Source organism: Condylura cristata, unplaced genomic scaffold (assembly GCF_000260355.1).
Source record: "Condylura cristata isolate star-nosed mole 26May11 unplaced genomic scaffold, ConCri1.0 scaffold00011, whole genome shotgun sequence".
NCBI lineage: Eukaryota > Metazoa > Chordata > Mammalia > Eulipotyphla > Talpidae > Condylura > Condylura cristata.
Window position 1 is genome coordinate 56163626 of NW_004567112.1, and position 20089 is coordinate 56183714.

The 20089-nt window shown below is 37.7% G+C and overlaps 1 protein-coding gene and 1 pseudogene across 1 annotated transcript in view; one reads left to right on the forward strand and one right to left on the reverse strand.

Annotated features, from left to right (window-relative positions):
• SPECC1L (sperm antigen with calponin homology and coiled-coil domains 1-like) overlaps positions 1–20089 on the forward strand; it is a 141569-nt gene that overhangs the window by 23844 nt on the left and 97636 nt on the right. The window contains exon 2 of the mRNA XM_004680914.2: positions 13718–13907. Within this exon, the coding sequence (XP_004680971.1) occupies positions 13755–13907 (153 nt within the window). The 5' untranslated portion in view covers positions 13718–13754. The remainder of the gene's footprint in view (positions 1–13717; positions 13908–20089) is intronic.
• Positions 9323–10274, reverse strand: LOC101625171 (annotated as a pseudogene).

Below are 20089 nucleotides of genomic sequence, written 5' to 3' on the forward strand. Positions count from 1 at the left end.
CTAGTTGTTTGAAGATGTGCCATTCTCACTGGGGTGAGGTGGTATCTCATTGTGGTTTTAATTTGCCTCTCCCTTATTACGAGTGATGTTGAACATTTTTTCATATGCTTGTTGGCCATCTTCATTTCCTCCTCTTTGGAGAAGTGTCTTTTTAGCTCTTCTGCCCATTTTTTGATGGGGTTGTTTACTTTATTTTTGTTGAGTTTTATCAGTTCTCCACATATTTTTTTGATCAATCCTTTATCACTAGTTTTGTGTGAGAAATTTTTTCCCCAATCATGGGATATCCATTTGTTTTTTGTAATGTCTCTTTTGCTGTACAGAAGCTCTTTAACTTGATGTAGTCCCATCTATTTATCCTTGCCTTCACTATTGTGGCGTTGGCTGCTCTGTCTTTAAAGATTTCGCTGAAGTGTATGTCGTGTAGTGTTTGATCAATCTTTGATTCCAGGTATTTTATGGTTTCCATTCTTATGTCTAGGTCTTTAAACCACTTCGAGTTGATTTTTGTGTAAGGTGAGAGGTAGTGATCTAGTTTCATTTTTTTGCATGTAGCTTCCCAGTTTTCCCAGCACCCATAATGCAGTGCTTCAATACATTACACCATCAGGGAGAACCCTAGACTATATTTTATCCTGGACTATATTTTATAACTGACCGACACTTAGAATTGAAAAAAAATGCAGGCAGAAATGTATCACATTATGTAGTAACATCTATATGTGATACATGTAACAGATTTTTTATTGAGTAAAAGTTATATCATGTAATGAAAAGAATTTTTGAGGTTGTTTGTGTTGTTTTGGGCCATTAACATTTGTGTGTAGGCTTTTTGTGGACAAATGTTTCATTTTTCTTGAGTATGTATCTAGGTTAGAATTGTTGGATTATATAGTAACTCTGTGTTTAACCATTTGAGGACATCTCAGACTATTTTCCAAAGCTGCTGCACCATTTTACAGTTCTACCAGCAGCATATTAGGATTCCAACAATGCCAACATTTGTCACAACCTTTTTTTTTTTTTTTAATACAGCTATTCTAGTGGGTAACTCTGCCACTAAAACAACAGGAAAGGGATATAATCTATTGCATTGTCCAGTAAGTACCTACCATATACCTTTAAATTTAAATAAGCTAAAAATTAATACATTTTAATTGGGCCACATTTCAAGTGCTCAGTAGCTTACACGTGGCTCATAGTTACCATATGGAACAGCATGCTACTCAAGCTATTTAAATCTTATCTTGGTCATTTGCAGCATGCTCTGGGAAAGTTCAGGAAATAGTGGTAGGACTAAACTTCGAGGGAATGCTTCCTCTGGGCAGATTACTCAGGTGGAATAGGAAAGTAGAAAGCAAAAGCATTAGGAGTGGATAAGTAATTGATCATTACTATTTATAGCATTTTTGATAAGAAATAATCGGGAATTTGGAGGAAAGTCAGAAAAGAGTGTCTAATGGTTTGCCATTTCTGCTGAGGTTAATAGCAGTGTTCTTTTTGTTCCAAGGCCTTATCTCATCGAGGGTGGAGCAGAGCCCCCTTTTCTTAGGTCTCACTGTTCCTGCCACCAAACCAGTTAGTACAGTTTGTATTACAGCAAGACAAGAGATATATCTAGAGTATTTTGGTACAGCCAAAGTAAAATACTCACTAAGGCTATTTGGAATGACCTTTTTCTTTTCTAAATGATTATTCTGTAAGTTTCTTTTTACTAGTATTTAGAGCTTCATAACTTAGACTAATCTTTTGTTTTAATTATAATTTCTCAGTCATCATATATGTCTCCTTATATTCAAATATACTTTTATTCTTTTAGTTTAATATTACTCTACCCAAAATTGTTAATGATGTCTCTCCAGACATTATTGTAGAGACTCTTTTCAAACTCATTTAATAAACTTTTTAAAATTTCTTAAAATAAAAATATATTTAAATAAATAAAATATTTTACAGTATATTTATGCTTTGCCAATGTTAATTCTAAGTCCTCTTAGCTGTAAAATCAATTATGTACTATCTAAGTGAATATGAATTAGTTTTATACTGTCATGTTTCTTACAGTTGTCTGGAAGGCCGTATTTCATGAGTCAAACGTTGGCATTAATGTTTTGAGGTAAATTTTGGTGCCATTTCTTGATAGAAAAAGATAACTTAGGAAATACACTTATTTCCTGAGTGTTACAGTTTATGAAATATTCTGCTGTCTTAAATGGGGATAACACAACAAATAACTTGAAATTCAGACTATGCTGGATAATTTAGCAAGTATGATCACCCTTAGATACCTGCAAAATGGCCTCAAGTGTCTAGATGAATCCTGCTTCTTAAAAAGCTAAAAATAATAGTCATTGGTTATATTTATCCATTTCCATTAGAGATCTAGGTTATCCTTTTTATTGACTGTACTAGAATGCACAGATAATTTCAAATTAGTAGTATCAGAGGAAAGCCTTAATCAGTACATTCTGATTAAAAACTCTAGGAATTTTTCCATTCATTTTCTGTATCTAGTGGTAAAACAAAGAATTTTACCACTAGATCAGATCAAACATACTGATCTAGTGGTAAAATTCTTTGTTTTTATTTTTATTGGGGTAACACAGTTTACAAAACTATGTGAGTTGTCAGGTATACATTTCTTACCTTAGCAACTATTTTTATCATACCACACTTAAAACAAAATGTCCAGTCATCACGCACTGCCAACCAGTCTCACTCCTTCCTTTATACCTGCCCCTTTGGAAGCCAAACATGGTAAAATTCTTACTTTTTCCTATTTTTATTTTTGGGATTACATTTTTGCTCTTCTATAGGAGCACATGTTCACTCATTCTCTACCAGACCATTTATGCTAGTACGTCAACTGACTTTTTCTCCATCCTCTCCTCCCAACCCCCGTCTGCCCTTGTAACCATTATATATTCTTCCTTTGAGTTCAAGATTAATTCTACTGTATTTTACCTGTGTTTTTTGGTTGCTTATGTGATTCCACAGTTGAGTGAAACCATCTATTATCTATCTTATACTTTTTGACTTATTTCACTTAACATAATCACCTTTTTGTCCCAAATACCATTATTTCATCTCTTTTTCATAGCCATGTAGTAATCCATTGGGAATGTGTTCTACCATTTCATTATCCATTTACCTGTTGAAGGGCGCTCAGATTAGTTCCATGCTTTTGCAGTTCTGCACAGTGCTGCTATGCACATAAGTATAGTTAAATCTTTTTGTATTAGAGTTTTTGTATTGTTTGGATAAATACCTGCTAATACAGAATTCCCGTTCTTCTTCTTCTTCTTTTTTAAGGACTTTCCATACAGTTTTCCACAGAGGCTGCACAAATTTGGATTGTCACCAACATTAGATGAGAGTTCCTTTTTCACTAGAAGTCTTTTCTTTTTTGCAATCTTGCCAAAATTTGTTGATTCCATTTTGTTTGCAATGGGCCCCTTTCACAGCAGTGAGGTAGTAATTCCTTGTGGTTTTGATTTGTTTTCCTTTACAATAAGTGATGTTTAACAGGTTTTCATTTGTCTAGACCATTCTTTAAAAAATCTATTTTAAGTCCTGTGCCCATTTTTTTTTTTAAAGATTTATTTATTCGTACAGAACTGGGGTACAGGCCAGAGATGTGGAGGGTGAGAGGCTTCACCAGAGACAGAGTGGGGAGCAGAACAGGCAGGTCTACGAAGCACACTGCTGAGGGGAGCAGCGGGCGGGTCAGGAGAGGTCTGCCACGCCATGTGGTCACCTCCGGGGCAGGCGGGGATCGAACTCATGCGGAAGTGGCTTAAGCTTCTTTGTGCTGTGCTTTAACCCGCTGCGCCACCAGGGAGGGCCATGTGCCCATTTTTTGATTGGGGTTTTTTCATGTTGGATAGAATAAGACATTTAAATATTAGCCCCTTGTCAAACGTGTGATGTACAAAGTTTTTTCCTATTCTGTGAGTTGCCTTTTGTTTTTTGTGCTGATTTTTAAAATTTTGTTTTTGTGATGGTTTAAAGGCTTTTTAATTTGATGTAACCTCACTTTATTTTTTTAAAAAACTTTTATTTATTCATATAAGAACTGGGGTATAAGCCAGAGATGTGGGGTGGGTGTGAGAGGATTCACCAGAGACAAAGTAAGGAGCAGAACAGGCAGATGTACCGAAACACACTGCTGAGGGGGAGCAGCAGGTGAGACAGGAGAAGTCCCCCACCCATGTGGGTCACCTCCCTGGCCGGGGATCGAACTCATGTTGCAGTGGTTTCAGAGAGCTTCCTGGTGCTGCACTTAACCTATTGTGCTACCAGGGAGTGCCCGTTACCTCACTTCTTTATTTTTGCTTTTGTTTCCTTTGTTGTTGGAGTTGAGTCCCACATACATCTCTGTGGTAGATGTCTTATGGTGTTTCCCCAGTTTTCTTTCAGGTGTTTTATGGTTTTGGTTGTTAAATCTAGATCTTAATTCATTTTAGTTAACTTTTGTATAGGGAATTATGTATATATCTTGTTCCCTTTTTTTGTAAGGGGCATTTCACTTTTTCCATCACCATTTATTAAAGAGGCCATCTTTTTCTTCATTATATGCTCATATGCCAAACATTAACTGTCCGTATCTTTGTGGGCTTATTCTACTCCATTGGTCTGATTTGTGTTTTTGTTTCAGCACCATACTAGTGTTTTGATTATTGTTACTGTGTAATATAGTTTGAACTCATAAAGTGTAATGCTTCCATTTTTCGTTTCTCTCAGGATTATTTTAGCTATTCAGGGCTTTTTGTGGCTCCATTTAAATTTTATAATTATTTTCTTGAGGAAAGCCATGGGTATTTTGATAAGTATTATAATGAATCTATAAGTTACTTTAGGTAATTTGGGCATTTTCTTTTTAAAAAAAGATTTATGCATACAGAACTTGCATACAGGCCAGAGGTGCATGGGAGATGAGAGGATTCACCAGAGACAGATCTGGGAGCAGAACCAACAAATCTACAAAGTACACTGCTGAGGGGAGGAGAGGTCTGCTGCACCATGTGGGTTACGTCCCTGGCTAGGGATCAGACCCTCCAAAGCAGCTGCTACCAGCTTCGTAGTGCTGCGCTTTAACTCGTTGCGCCACCAAAAAAGGTCCAATTTGGCCATTTTCGTGATGTTAATTTTTCCAGTCCATGAGCACAGGATATCTTTCCATTTCTTTGTCTCATTTCCTCTAACAGAGTTTTATAGTTTCCATGTATGTCTTTCACCTTCTTTATAAGTACACTCCCAGATATTTCATTTTTTATGACATGATTGTAGTGGGTTTGTATTCTTTATTTCCCTTGCCTTTGCCACACAGTTTGCGTATAGAAAAATCAGTTTGCCACTGATTTTTGTGTCTTAATTTTATATGCTGCTAATTTACTGTATTCATTTATTATTTCAGTTAGTTTTTTTGGTAAAGGTTTTTGATTTGTCTCTTTATTTACAAGTCATCCACAAACAGTGACAGTTTCACTTCTTTTCTAATTTGGATTCCTTTCACATCTTTTTCTTGACTAATTGCTTTGGCTGGGTCTGCCATTACACTGTTGAATAGAAGTGGTGTTAGTGGACATCATTTCCTTGTTCCGGTTCCAAGTGGGAATGCTTTCAGCTCTTTACCGTTGAGTATGGTGTTGGCTGTGGGTGGGTCATATATGATGATTATAATAATGTTTTGGAAAGTGCCATTATTCCCATTTTACTGATTTTATAATAAATGGTTTCTGAGTCTTACCCCATCTTTTGTGGCATCTGTCAAGATGATCATGTGAGTTTTGATCTGGAGAATGACATTAATTGATTTACATGTTGAGCCAGATTTACATCACTAAGATGACTCCTATTGATGTTGCTAGATAATTCTCTTTGTTATACTTAGTTTGACAGGATTTTGTTGAGGACTTTTGCCTGTGTTCATCAGAAATATTGTTCTATGGTTCTTTTTTTGTACTGTCTTTTTTTTGGTTTTGAGAGCATGGTAATGTTTACCTCATAGGAGGTGTTGGGGAGTTTCCCTCTTCTTTTTTAAGCATTTGAGTATGATAGAATAGGCATTAGATCTTTGAAGTTTTGATAAAATTCATTGGAGAACCTATATGGTATTGGACTGTTGTTCTACGGGAGACTGTTACTCTTTCACTTTCAGCACTTGTGATCCTTCTGTTTAAGCTATCTATTGCATCCTGATTCAATCTTGGTTATCCAGTTTGTTTGCATAGAGACTTTTGTAATAGGTTTTTATGATCCCCTCTGTATTTCTGCAGTTTCTGTAATTTTGCCTCATTCATATTATGTTGATTGGAGGTTCCTCTCTTTGTAAGCCTAACTAATGGCTTACCTATTTTATTTTTCAAAGAACCAAATCTTGGTTTTTCAGATCTTTTAGCTTTCTATTTTATATTTCATTTCTTTTTGTTTGAATTTTTATTATTTCTTAAACACACACACACACACACACACACACAGTTCCTTCAGGAACAGTATTAGACTTATTTGAAGTTTTTCTTGTTTGCTTGCTTTTTTTGTTTGTTTATGAGGGCCTGTATTACTATATACTTCCTGCGTAGTGTTGCTTTTGTAGCATCTCATAGGTTCTGGTAGCTTGGTTCTTTATTTGTATGGCCTCTAGCTTCTTTTCAATATATTCTTTGATTTCCTAGTTGACCCGGAAGTTGTCTAGACACATTGTGTTTAGTATCCACATTTTTTTGGTTATTCCAGGATTCCTTTGTAGTTAATTTCTAGCTTTTTAGTATTCTGGTCTGTGAGGATGCTTGATATAATTTCTGTTTTTTTTTTTTAAATTTATTTATGCATACAGAACTGGGGTATAGACCAGAGATGCAGGTGTGATAAGAGGATTCACCAGAGACAGAGAGGGGAGCAGAACAGGCAGATCAATGAAATACACTGCTGAGGGGATCAGTGGGTGGGTCAAGAGAGGTCTGCCACACCATATGGATCACCTCTGGGGCTGGGATCGAACTCATGCTGAAGTGGCTTTAATTTCTTAGTGCTTTGCCTTAACCCTCTGCGCCACCAGGAAGGGCCCATAATTTCTGTTTTTGTATGTTTTCTGAGACATGTTTTATGTCCTAGTATATTATCTATTCTTGAGAATGTTGTATGTGCACAGAGAAAAAAGTGTATTCTTTTGTCCAGTAAACTCATCTGATTTACTTACTTATTTATTTTTAATTACATCTGATTGAATACTTCATTTAGGCCTTTAATTTATTTGTCAATTTTCTGTCTGTGGTCTCTGGTAATGGTTGTATTTTTGTTGATATGTTGTTTTAGATCTGTTACTAGTTGCTTTATATAACTAGGTGGTCCTATATTGGGCACATAAGTGGCAGTTATATCTTTTTGGTGACTAATTCTTTTTTTAAGTTTACATATAATTTACATTTATTTTTTACAATGTTTGCTTTCTTTTCTCAGTTGTATTCCCCATAGAATTTCCACCACCAGTTAACTCGTGTACCATAACCATAGTCCTTTGTACTCTTCCCTCCATGGTTTTTATCTCCCTCCTCCCCTGCAGAATGTCTCTGATTTATAGTTGTTTATTTTTGTTTTGTTATTTTTGTTATTTTTCCCCCCTAGTGCCTATATTCCTCTTAAAAGTGAAGCCACCTGATAGTTTTCTTTTTCCTTCTGACTTTTTTCACTGAGCATAATCCCTTCCAGTACCATCCATATTGCTATGAATGGCATGAGTTTATTTTTATTGATTACTAAATGTGTGCATATACCACATCTTCTTGATTCAGTCATCTGTTTTTGGCATTGGGGTTGTTTCCAAGTCTTATAATAGTGCTGTCATAAACATAGGGGTACAGATAGTCTTTTGAATTAGTGTTTTTATGTCCATTGGGTATATCCCTAAGAGTGGAATTGCTGGGTCATATGGTAGCTCCATTTTTAGTAGCTCGAGGAACCTCCACACAACTTTCCATAGTGGTTGGACTAGCTTGCATTCCCACCATCAGTGTAGGAGAGTTGGTGAATAATTCTTGATATAGTGTCCATCTTTGTCCTGATTATCTAGCTTTTCTGATGTGAGAGTAGAAGTTGTTCCTTTTCTCTTTGCATTATTAGCATGTTTTAGCATTCTTAGTTTTTTTTTTTTTGTCTTTTGGCTTTAAGTTGGTCTTTGTAAACAAAGTGAATTTTTTTCTTTTATCACCTTTTTTTTTTTCATGACTAAATATTTTTTTATTGTCACCTGCCTGCTTTTTCAGGTATATATGTTTTAGATTTCTGTATAGCATAAAAAAAAATAAAAGTATTTTCCTGAATGTCAAAATGTGAACAGAGGAGATGGCAATGGCACTTAAAAAAAAAAAAATTAACACTAGTGCTGAAATCACTAGTAGGTAGCTGATAAGACCCAGAACACATTTGCAGGTAAAGTGGTTTGTGATATTTCAAATCAACAGGAAGTGGCATAAGGCCAGCCAAACCAAGAGAGTATGAAATACAGACCCAAGAGACTGTGTTCAAAATGGCAGTGTTCTCATTTCACTGTTTGGCCTGCATTATGCCACCTAATTTCATCTTGGAACTGGCTTTCAATGAGTAAACATCTCTTTTATAAAATGAAATTACATTTCAGAATCTGGATTTTAAGCTTCCTAAACAAATTCCTAGTCCAAAGGAAAGGCATTTATATCACAAAACATTCACTTCATGCACTGACTTTGTCATAAATGGTGTGTCTTATTAAGTCAGAACCATGACATGCTTATGGATTTCTTTGGTGCTTTCACACATTCTCAGCACCACATTCTAGAAACAGACAGTAACTAAATAAATATTGATATATGAGTGCATCCTAGAAGAAAGTCTCTGCGTAACCCGCAATTATTCTTCAGATGGCAACTTTAAAAAAAGTTTACTGGGACAACCATGAATCACACTTGATTATCTTAATGATTCTTTCATGAAACCTGACCACTGTGTCCAAAGGTAAGGACCTGTGTCCCCGAGGCTCTTACCAGTTCTGGACCCAATGCCTCTCTTCCTAGGAGTCCAGGAGTCTAAGAAAGTGGTTCTCCATCCAGATTAAGTCCTCAAAAATCTCACTCAATGAGCGCTTAAGAAAAACATTTTGTGTTGTTTTGTTAAATCTGGGAGGCCTGAGCACTAAGAAGCTTAAGCCACTTCCGAGTGAGTTCGATCCCCGCCTGCCCCGGAGGTGTACTTCGACGTTTTGCCTGTTCTGCTCTGTCTGTGGTGAATCTTACCACCCTCCACATCTCTGGCCTGTACCCCGGTTCTGTATGAATAAATAAATAAATCTTTAAAAAAAAATCTGGGAGGTCTGCATGTTCTTGGAGCCCTGGTCCTGATGTATATCACAGGGCTGGAATCCCTAGATTGTGAATAGTTGTTAACCAGAGGCTCTGTGGGGTCAATCACATTTTCACACATTTTCATAATCAGTGTCATCTGATTCCTCAACATTGTCTCCAACTGCTCTTTGGGTGGGGAGAGATCTGCTCCACTTCCAGGATAGTTCAAAACTGCACTGGTATAAGTGTAGTTGGAAGAGCCCACAGCTTGAGGTTGAAGTTTAAAGACACTAATCCCCAGGTCAGGATGACTCACAGTACTTTCTTGATTGTTTGGGTGAAAATCAGAAGGAGGAGGATGATGATCAACAGCATTTGCATTTCCCAATGTGCTTCTGCCTTCAGCCGAACCACCCACAGTAGAGCATCTGGGGCAGAATGTTGGTTCTAAGCTTTCTGAAGGCTGAGATCTGTCTCTGCTTACCATTGCTTGCTACAGTCTTCTTTCATGTTCCTTTTCAATTGTTTCTCTGCGTGATTTACCTTAATTTGTTCACTAATGCCTGACAGGATTGAACAACTAGCTTACTCTTTTCTACATCTTTACACATCAAAATACCTCCTGCACACTTTTTCCTATGGTGCATTATAAACCTGATAAATTGTCCTGATGTCTTTATTTCCTGCACTCTCCACAAAAAAGTCAGTACCGTGTTCTTCAATAGCTTTGGCATAAGTCTGAGAAGTATTTGGCTCTTAAAACACTTTATACTCTTGCTGGCTAGTGTTGTCCAGTTTGGGAATAGTGAGGGATAGTCTTTGATTATACCTTCCACTTGGTCTAAAGAGAACATATCCTAAAGCATAAATAGAATTTTTGGCAGTGAAGAGAAGGAAAATGAGGCCATTCGTCCCAAGCAAGGACCTGGGTGAACTACTTATGGATAACCTGCTCTCCATATGATGTCGCTGCTGTGTGTTTTAGGGGAATCTGTTCCACCTGGTAACTTTCTCTGGTCTTTGAATTGTCATAAAACTTAAAATGTTTGGGGCAAGTTTGATGATTATGAATTTCAGTTACTTGCAGAAATCTATGTTGCTGATTTGTGAGTCACTGATGCTAAATGTTTTGTCTTGTCTTACCTCACCCAGCAAAAACCCTTCATTTTTAGTGGTGTTGGTGCTATGTGGAAATGGAAACCGCCATGATGGAAATCTCTAAATCCCCCAACTCTTTTCACCCACATTGTCCTTTCCCTCACTATGTCTTCATTAGTAAATTCAGACCATTCACATTTAGGGTGACTGTTGAGATAAATTATTTTAGTATCAGTCATTTTGTTTTTTGATTGTTTTAATTTTTCTGTTTGTTTCTTTTTGCCCTTTCTGGGTGACTTTCTTTAGTATTTCTATCATTTTCTTTGTTCATCTGTCTGTCTATACTGGATTTTTGCTTAGGGGTTTTTACTGAAATTTTTATTGTAAATCTTTTATGAGTTGGTATCTACTGTCTGACATTTAATTATGTAGATTCTGTCCATTTTTTCCTTCCCCTTAGTGTTTTATTGTTGAGTCATTCTTTTTTTTTTTTTTTTTTAAGATTTATTATTTATTTGCATACAGAGCTGGGATACAGGCCAGAGGTGCAGGGGTCTCACCAGAGACAGAGTGGGGAGCAGAACGAACAGATCTACGAAGTACACTGCTGAGGGGAGCAGCGGGCAGGTCAGGAGAGGTCTGCCGCGCCATGCGGGGATCGAACTCATGCAGAAGTGGCTTTAGCTTCTCAGTGCTTTAACCTGCTGCGCCACCAGCGAGGGCCTGAGTCATTATTCTTGCTTATGCTTCTGGTTTTGTATCCTTATTGTATTTTTCTCAGGAGTTTGTTTCATTTTTTCCTTTCCTTGTAGAAGAGTTCCTTTCATTATTTTAAGAAGGGCAGGTCTGGCAGTGGTAACTCCATCATCTTCTGTTTGTCTAGGAAAACCTTTATTCCACCCTCATACTTGAATGATAATTTTATTGGATAAAATATTCATGATTGGAAGTTCTAATCTTTTAGGATTATGAACATTTCCTTCTAAGGTGTTTTTGCCTAGAGTCTGGCTTGAAATTTGGGGAAATTCTAATTTGGGAGTCATTGTTTCTTTTTTTTCCCTCTTGCTCCCTGCAATTGTTTTTTTAAAGATTTATTTATTTATGCATATAGAACTGGGGTACAAGCCAGAGGTGCATGTGGGTGAAGAGGATTCACCAGAGGCAGAGCAGGGAGCGGAACAGGCCAACTTACGAAGTTACATGCTGAGGGGAGCAGTGGGCGGGAGAGGTCTGCCTCACCATGTGGGTCACCTTCCTGGGCAGGGATCGAATTTGCAGTGAAGCAGCTGTGGCAAGCTTCATGTTGCTGTGCTTTAACCTGTTGTGCTACCAGGGAAGGCCTGTTTCCTGCAGAATTTTTTATCTTTGACTTTTGTGTTGTGGTTTGATGTAGGTTCTTTGTATTTGAAAATTTGGGTGTCTCTCTTCTTCCTAGACTTCCATATTTTAATTCATTCTTTTGGCTTGGGAATTTCTCAATAATTATTTCTTTGAATAGGACTGCGATTCTAATTATTCTTAAATGTCCTCTTCTAAAAAAGCCTGATTTTTTTTTCATTGAATTCCTTCATTTTTCTTTGTTTGATTTTCTTTCCTAATGGGTGATTTGAGTCGTCTACCTCTGAAATTCTTTCTTTTGCCAGTTTAATTCATTTAAAGTACTTTTTAAGTTTATATGCATTTCATTCAGTATCTCTTTTTGTGATCTTAGACCTGCTTATCTGTCTTTGACTTCCCAACACATTTAATATTGTTGTTTTGAAATTTTGTGATAGGTCCTCAATTTCTGTGTCCTTTATGTTTGTCCCAGAAGTTTGTTCTCATTTTTCTATTCCATCTTGTGTTCAAATGTTCCTTGTTTCGCAGGGATGTATGTTGTTTTGATTTTTTTTTTCTTTTTTAATGACTGGGCTGCTTTTTGTAGTTTTGTCTGTTTTAGTTTGCCATGATGTGAGGTGGGGGCAGGAGGAGAGCCCCCCTTTGCCTCCCCACTTGTGTTCCACAGCAGTTTGTGCTTAGATTGCCTTAACTTCCCACCCAGAGTCACTGCCCCCCCACTTTGCCCTTGGGTTGTGATCTGTGAAGCTTAAATATCCTGTTGGGAGGACCAAGTTCTGGCTCATGCTCTGAGACTAATTTGCACTTGGCCTGAAGGAGGCACTGTGCCAGAGGGGAGTGGGGAGGGTGCTGACTTGCTGCCATGGCTGCCAGTAGCAGCTGTCACTGCAATGCCCAAGCCTCTGGTGCCACTTTTGTAGGGCTGCACCTCTGTGCACTGTTTGTTTAATTTCCTAAGGGATTTGTGAATTGCCTCACAAGTCCTTTTAGGGCTTTTTATAGAGTCTGGCTTGTCTTATCCTGGTATCTCTTTGATCTTCTCTAAAAGGGGAGTAGCAAGGGAGATAAAAATTCCCAATTTCCCAATTTCCTGGGCCTGTATCCACAGACTTCCCAGGTCTGCACCCACTCAGAATTCCTCTGGAGAGTTTCACAGTGTCCTGGGTTGCCCCTCTTGTGACTTGGGTGGTTTAATCCTCCCCCCGCCACCCCCACCAGTCTTCCAGCTGGAAATCATGCTCCCCTTTGCTGCCTCCACTCCTCCTCTTAATGACCACCACCCATAGTTCCAGATCTCTGGGAAAACCTGGGGGCTCTATACTGGATGGTATCTGGATCTTTTTGTGAGCAAATAATTTTTTTGTGTAATAGTTTTTAAAGGAGAGGGTAGTCCCAGCTCCTCTATTCTGCCAGATTGGGGGTCAAATATGGTAAAATTCTTTTTTTTTTTTTAATTATTACAAAAGTTTATTTTTACATCATTTTGCACAATTTTTTTTCCATCTCGATGGTAATCCCCGCGGGTTTCCCATCACCAAATCACCCGTGTGCCACCACCATAGTCCCATGCATTTCCCCCCCCCCCCACGGTTATGATCCCATTCCCCACTCCACCCCCACAAAATGTCTCTGGTATATGGTTGTTCATTATTTTTGTTATTTTCTCGCCTGGTCTATTATACTCCTGCTATGAGTGAAACCATCCGGTATTTTTCTTTCTCTTTCTGGCTTATCTCACTAAGCATGATCTTTTCCAGCTCCATCCAAGTTGCTGCAAAAGACATGTGTTTCTCTTTTTTGGTTGCTGAGTAATATTCCATTGTGTATATGTACCACATCTTTTTTATCCAGTCACCTACTTTTGGGCATTTGGGCTGCTTCCAAACATGGTAAAATTCTTGAATAACGAATTTCTCAAGATTATCCTTACAGGTTTATTTTCAGTGTAATGCCATTTCTTTCCACAGATTTGCTTGTAAATGCATCACGAAGAGGCAGCCCAGAATGAAGAAAGCAAGCAAGAGTGTTGGCTCAGTGCCTAAAGTGTCTGGGATAAGCAAAACACAAACAGTAGAAAAAACAAAACTTGAAAACAACTCTTCAGCACCTACTGGAGGCAAACTTATAAAACCTGGAACAGCAGCATCATTGTCAAAGGTAATGGTTTAATGTTATGTGTATATGTGATGAATTTTAGGGTGAGATAAAAATGATATGATGTCTGATTTATTAAGTAATCATGTGGGGGTTCTGTATTATATTTTATTGTGGTAACATTGATTTATAACATTTTATATGATTCAGAGGTACAGGCTTATGCCTCACACTCACCACCAAGGTGCCCCAACTACTCTTCACTCTCGCTTCCTTACCGTCAGCCCCCTTTGGTAGCCTCAGTTTTGCCTTCAGATTTCTAAGGTTTGTTTTGGTTTAGGTTTGTCTGTTTCTTTGCTTTGTTTTCTCTGTATTCCACAGCTCACATGGTATTTGTCTTTTTAAAACTTACTTCACTTAGCATGATCCCTCCATTCCATCTGTGTTATTGCAGATGGTAAGATTACATTTTGTTGCTTTTCTAGCGGAATATATTCCATTGTGTATATGTACCACATCTTTATCTCCTTTGTGTCATTGGGCACTTAGGTTTTTTCATCACTTGGTAATAGACTGCACTTTCTCTTGTAAATAGTACTGCAGTGAACATAATAGATCTACTATGATCCAGCAGCTCTACTCCTAGGTATCTACTTGGAAAACACAAAAACATGAAATAAGTGGTTTTTCTCATGGTCACCTAGTTCTGGTGCTGGGAATGTATTGCTTTTAAAGGGATTTCAGTTTGGTGGATATACTTGGTGTGCTAGTGTATGAACTTGCTGTGTGAAGTGGCCATAAATAAAACCAAAGAGCAGATTTATTCCTGAAACAAGTCACCAGGCACCTATCTTGTGCAAGGCTCTGCTGGTGAGAGCTGGACATAGAGTCTGCCTTTGAGAAATGTGTAGAGTCATGGCTGGAGCAGCACATGCGTAAATAAAACAAATATGGAAAGTCACATACCGTGGGAGAGCAGGAAAAGTGTGTGGCAGTTCTAGTAGGAAAAACATTTCCCTGGGAAACGTTTTATGCAAAGAACTTAAGAGCTGTGTCATATAGGATGACCAGAAATAATGTTCCTAAGACTCCGATGGGTTTCTATTCCTACCCTAGTCCACTGTGTACCAGAAACTCTTAGTTCTTTCTATTCTTTCTCTACCTGTTGATCCAGTAGTAATCCTAGTTAAATTTAATGATAATAATTTAGTAAATGTATAATTAGTTTTCTTTACATTTCTTAGAGACTTAGTTCTTGTGATATAACATAAGTAGTGTGTAAGGCCAAGGGTTTTAGACGCAGACAGACCCAGACTCGGGATGTGCTTCCTAGGGCTGTGGTCAGGATGGAATAAGGAAGCAGGTGAGCACGCCCATCCGCTGTCACAGGTCCGGCAAGTGCTTAGGACTGAGTGGTAGTAGCATTTTTATTGATTAGCTCTAGATACTTGAGCAGTCAAGGGTTGTTTGCTGAAAGTAGTAACAGTCCTTCTGTGGGTTTTCTTTCGTATTGCTTTTGGCTTGAAGCACAAAGGGATAGGGGACCACAGGCCATTTTTTCTGCTGATTAGAGCTTAGGTTCATCGGACAGAGATCCACAGTTGTCTTCTCTCATCCTTTCTCAGTCCAGAGTTCATTAATTTGTGTTTGGTTGTTTGTTTTAGAGATATAATGTTTTACCTAGAAACGTTAGCTTTATAATGAAAACTTGGAGAGAATTTCTGCAAATCTGATAGGAAAAGTCAAGCTGTACTCCAAACATGATCCATGCAAAAGCCTTTCATCCATGAAGGGCTTTAATAGATTATGGCTGAGTTATTTGCAGAAGGACCTCAAAGGAATACATGTGAAGCACTTCCTTGGATTTGTTAAGATCTAGCAGAAAATGCTAATTTTTTTCTCTGGGGTTGTCAAAACTGAGCCTAGATTCATTCCATGGGTTTTAAGATGTCCCCAGATTTTTTTCCTGCTACAGCCCTAATATACTGCTGAGTGTCAACAGGTGACTGAGGATGGTACTAAAAGTAGACCTTTGCCCTGCTTGTGTTGATCTGAATCAATACCCTGAATTATTTCCTCGGTAGCAGTCCTGTCACTCTTTCACGTAAGGCAGCTGGCATTTTCTGACCTAACTGGTTACTCAGTGTAAAGCTGTCTTCAGGGTGGAATGAGTGCACAGTGACTGGGTGACCTGTTATTTATATGACTGGAAGAACAGGTTAAAACATTGGCATTGGACGTACACCACTGCCTCCCTTCTTTTTCATCCTTGTCAGTGGCTGGCAGTAGCATTGTAGGTTTACTCTGGAGTGTACACTGAGCAGGCATGGGATCTGCCGCAGCTTGGATCCAGAACAGCTGATAGTTTGGTCTTGAACAGTGAGTACTTTTTTTATTATAAAGTAGACTGCATACCTGCTGTATGCCAAGTACATGACAACTGTGTGTGAGCTTTGACTCTGCTGTGTTAGATGGTTGAAGTTGAGAGGGAAAGAGAGGAAAAAGGAGTAGAGAGGAGAGGAGAATTGTCATTGAAGTTGATAAGAAGACACAGAAGGAAAGAAGAAAATAGAATGAATAGGAAATTGAAGGAAAAAAATAAAGATTTGGAGACCCTATTTTTCTAAATTTTCTTTTTTCATTGTGCTTCTCTAGTATATAGATAATCTCCCACAACTTGAGTTCCTGTAACTGTGTTGGAGCATCACAGTGAATAACCCAGTGAATGAAGCATTGGCATTTCCTCATTTAGACAGCACACACTTGTGTGGACACACATATGTGTGTAAATGTCATGGCACAGTATGTGCGTGTGTGTAATTTTTTTCCTTGAGCTGTTTAAGTTGTAGGTATAATGCTCCTTACTGCTGAGTATTTCAGGATGTATCTCTTTAAAAACATGTTCTCTCTTATGATAGTACATTACAAAATCTGGAGGTTATCATTGCTGTTGTGCTACTGTGTGTTCTGTAGACTAATTACATTTTATTAATTGTGGTATTGGTGTCCATTTTAGCAAAAAAGAGAGAGAAAAAATTTTTCCTGGTTCAGAATTCAGTCCAAGATCATGAAATGCATTTAGTTTTGTTCTTCAGTCCCTAAATTAGGACTAGTGCCTCAGTTTTTGTCTTTCATGACCTTGACATGCTAAAGAGTGTGGGTCAGTTACTTGGTAGATTGTCTTCAGATTTGGCCCCGCCAGTTACCTTGGGATTAAGTTCAAGTTAATTTTCAGCAGGAGTCCCTTGGAGGCTGCATATCCTTTATGGAGTGTTTGCAGACACCTCAGTCTGTTCAATTCCTGATGAAGTCAGCTGAATTTGGTTAAGATGGTATTTGATAGTTTTTTCCATTATTGTGTTACTATATTTATTCTTGGAAGTAGTACCATGTTGAAGATACTCTGAGACTCTTCTCTAATTACTTTTGTCTCATCAGGCTTTCACTCTAGTTTTAAAATTTTGATTTTTCTAGAATCAATAATCATGATTTCTGCCTAATGGCTATTTTCTAATTCTCATATTCCTTTTCTATTATTAGTTGGAATTCTAATATGAGGAAGACTTTTTACTCTCCCCCCCATTTATATATTCATGTATGTTAATGTAGGTACGTGGATTCTTTCTCATTGAGCTATAAATTATTAGCATAATTTATTTTGATGTGCAAAATGTCCCTGACTTGGCCTGTGGGAAGGTCTTCAAACTGAATCATTTTTGACTTGTTTCTATTATTATTTGAGCAGTTTCTTAATTACTGAAATAATAAGCGTTCTACTTTTCAAGCCTCAGACCTGCAGTCAACTTTTTGATCAAGAAGTCCTTGTTAAACTAATGGTGGATGGAACTCAAACTATCTGGGAGTTAACTGTATTTGTTACTTTTGAGTATATGCGCATTCTCTCTTTCTCACACACACAGCAAATTCTGTATCTGTTTCTCTCCATATATTGTAAAACTATGAGTTCACACTGACTTTCAATTCCATCTAACACTCAAGCTTCATAATAACCACTCTGCTTTGCATAATTGTAATTACCCTTTTCCCAACAGAAATCTTTAATTATTTAAATATTTTTACTTATTTTCTCAATCCTAGAATATACAAAAAGTAGTTAAAGAATTGCCCACCCATACTACTTCAGAAAACAAATCTACTAGCTAGAGTTCAGTATATATTTATACCTTTTATTTTTACAGATTTTGAAGACATAATGCTAGAAGATATTTGGAGGGGTCCTTTACTCCCAAATCCATGTGATTATACTGTTCATTTGAAATGTAAATGGATCCATTTGCTCCTGTTGTATTCCACTTTAAGATTTCCCCTACCTTCATTTATTTATGTTGAGTATATATGAACCACTCCCACGGTTCTGTAAGTCAGAACTTTATAGGAAGATGTGTTTAGATATGTCCCTTCTATTCCTCATTCCCTTCTTCCTTTATCCCCGCCCTACTCCTTTGGTTAGTAAATAAAAGTTGACATAAATTGATAAATTTGTGCAGTTTGCATTTTTTTAATGAATAATAATTTATTTGAACATCACTTTGTGTATTTTTCCATCTCAGTTGCAATCCCCTTGGGCATCCTATCACCAAATCACCCATGTGCCAGCACTTTGTATTTTTTGCCTGGATGTATTCTAAAAAATCTCTCCATACCAATTTATAGTAATCTTTCTCATTCTTTTTAAAAATTTTTTAAAAGATTTATTTATTTGTGCATACAGAACTGTGGTGCAGGTTAGAGGTGCAGTGAGAGGATTCCCCAGAGACAGAGTGAGGAGCAGAACAGGCAGACTGATGAAATACACTGCTGAGGGGGGCAGCGGACTGATCAGGAGAGGTCTGCTGCACCATGTGGGTCACCTCCATGTGGGTCACCTCCAGGGCAGGCATCCAACAAAAGTGGTGCAGCCAGCTTTGCAGTGCTGTGCTTTAACCCATTGCACCACCAGGGAGGGCCATTCTTTTTTTTATATAACTGTTTAATACTTCATTATATGGCTACACTATAATTTTATTCAGCTACTTTCCATACAGATGTAAAGTTTATTTAGCTTCTTTTTGTGTCTATATATTCCACATGTATTTAAGGTGTTTTTATGATTTTGCAGTTAAAAACAATGCTACAGTTAATAACCTCATGCATATTTTTGTATTATTGGCAGTATATCTTGAGGTTGACTATCTAGAGTTGGGATTGCTGTGCAAAGGATAAATGCATATGGGACTTCGTATTGGGTATTGCCAGTTTCCTTTTATAAGGCGTATTATATTAAGTTCCATTCTCATCAGCAACTCATGAGAAAGTCTATTTTTCCACATATTTCCCAAAGGAAATTTTTTCCATTCTGATAGGTGAAGGGGGGAGTGGTATCTCAGTGTTAAGTTTCTTTTACCGTGAATGAGACTGCTCATCCAACACATATGTGAGTTGGTTGTATATGATTGTTCACTGAGCTTACTTTTCATCTGGTATTTGTTCTTTCCCACTTTGATTTTAAAGAACCTCTTTAAGTATAAATGCTATTGGCCGATTATCAGTGAGAGGCTGCAGATATATGCTTCCAATTTTTCTTTCTTTAAATGTTTTTGGCCATGCAAGGGTTAAACAATTTTTTTTTAATTTTATAACAGTTTATTTTTACATCATTTTGTACATTTTTTTCCCCATCTCAATTGTAATCCCCGCGGGTTTCCCATCACCATGTCACCCGTGTGCCATCACCAAAATCCCGTACACTTCCCTCCCCACCCCCTGTTTTTGATCCCATTCCCCACTCCACCCCTGCAAATGTCTCTGGCATATGGTTGTTCATTATTCTTGTTATTTTCTCACCTGGTCCATTATACTCCTGCTATGAGCAAAACCATCCAGTATTTTTCTTTCTCTTTCTGGCTTATCCCACCAAGCATGATCTTTTCCAGCTCCATTCAAGTTGCTGCAAAAGACCTTTGTTTCTCTTTTTTGGTTGCTGAGTAATATTCCATTGTATTTATGTACCACTTCTTTTTAATCCAGTCATCTACTTTTGGGCATTTGGGCTGCTTCCATGTTTTTGCAATTGTAAATGAAGCAGCAATAAACATGGGGGTGCAGGTATCTTTGAATCAGTGTTTTTGTGTCTTTTGGGTAGATACCTAGGATTGGGATTGCTGAGTCGTAGGGAAGCTCCATGTTTAGCAGTTTGAGGAACCTCCAAACAGTTTTCCATAGTGGTTGTACTAGTTTGCATTCCC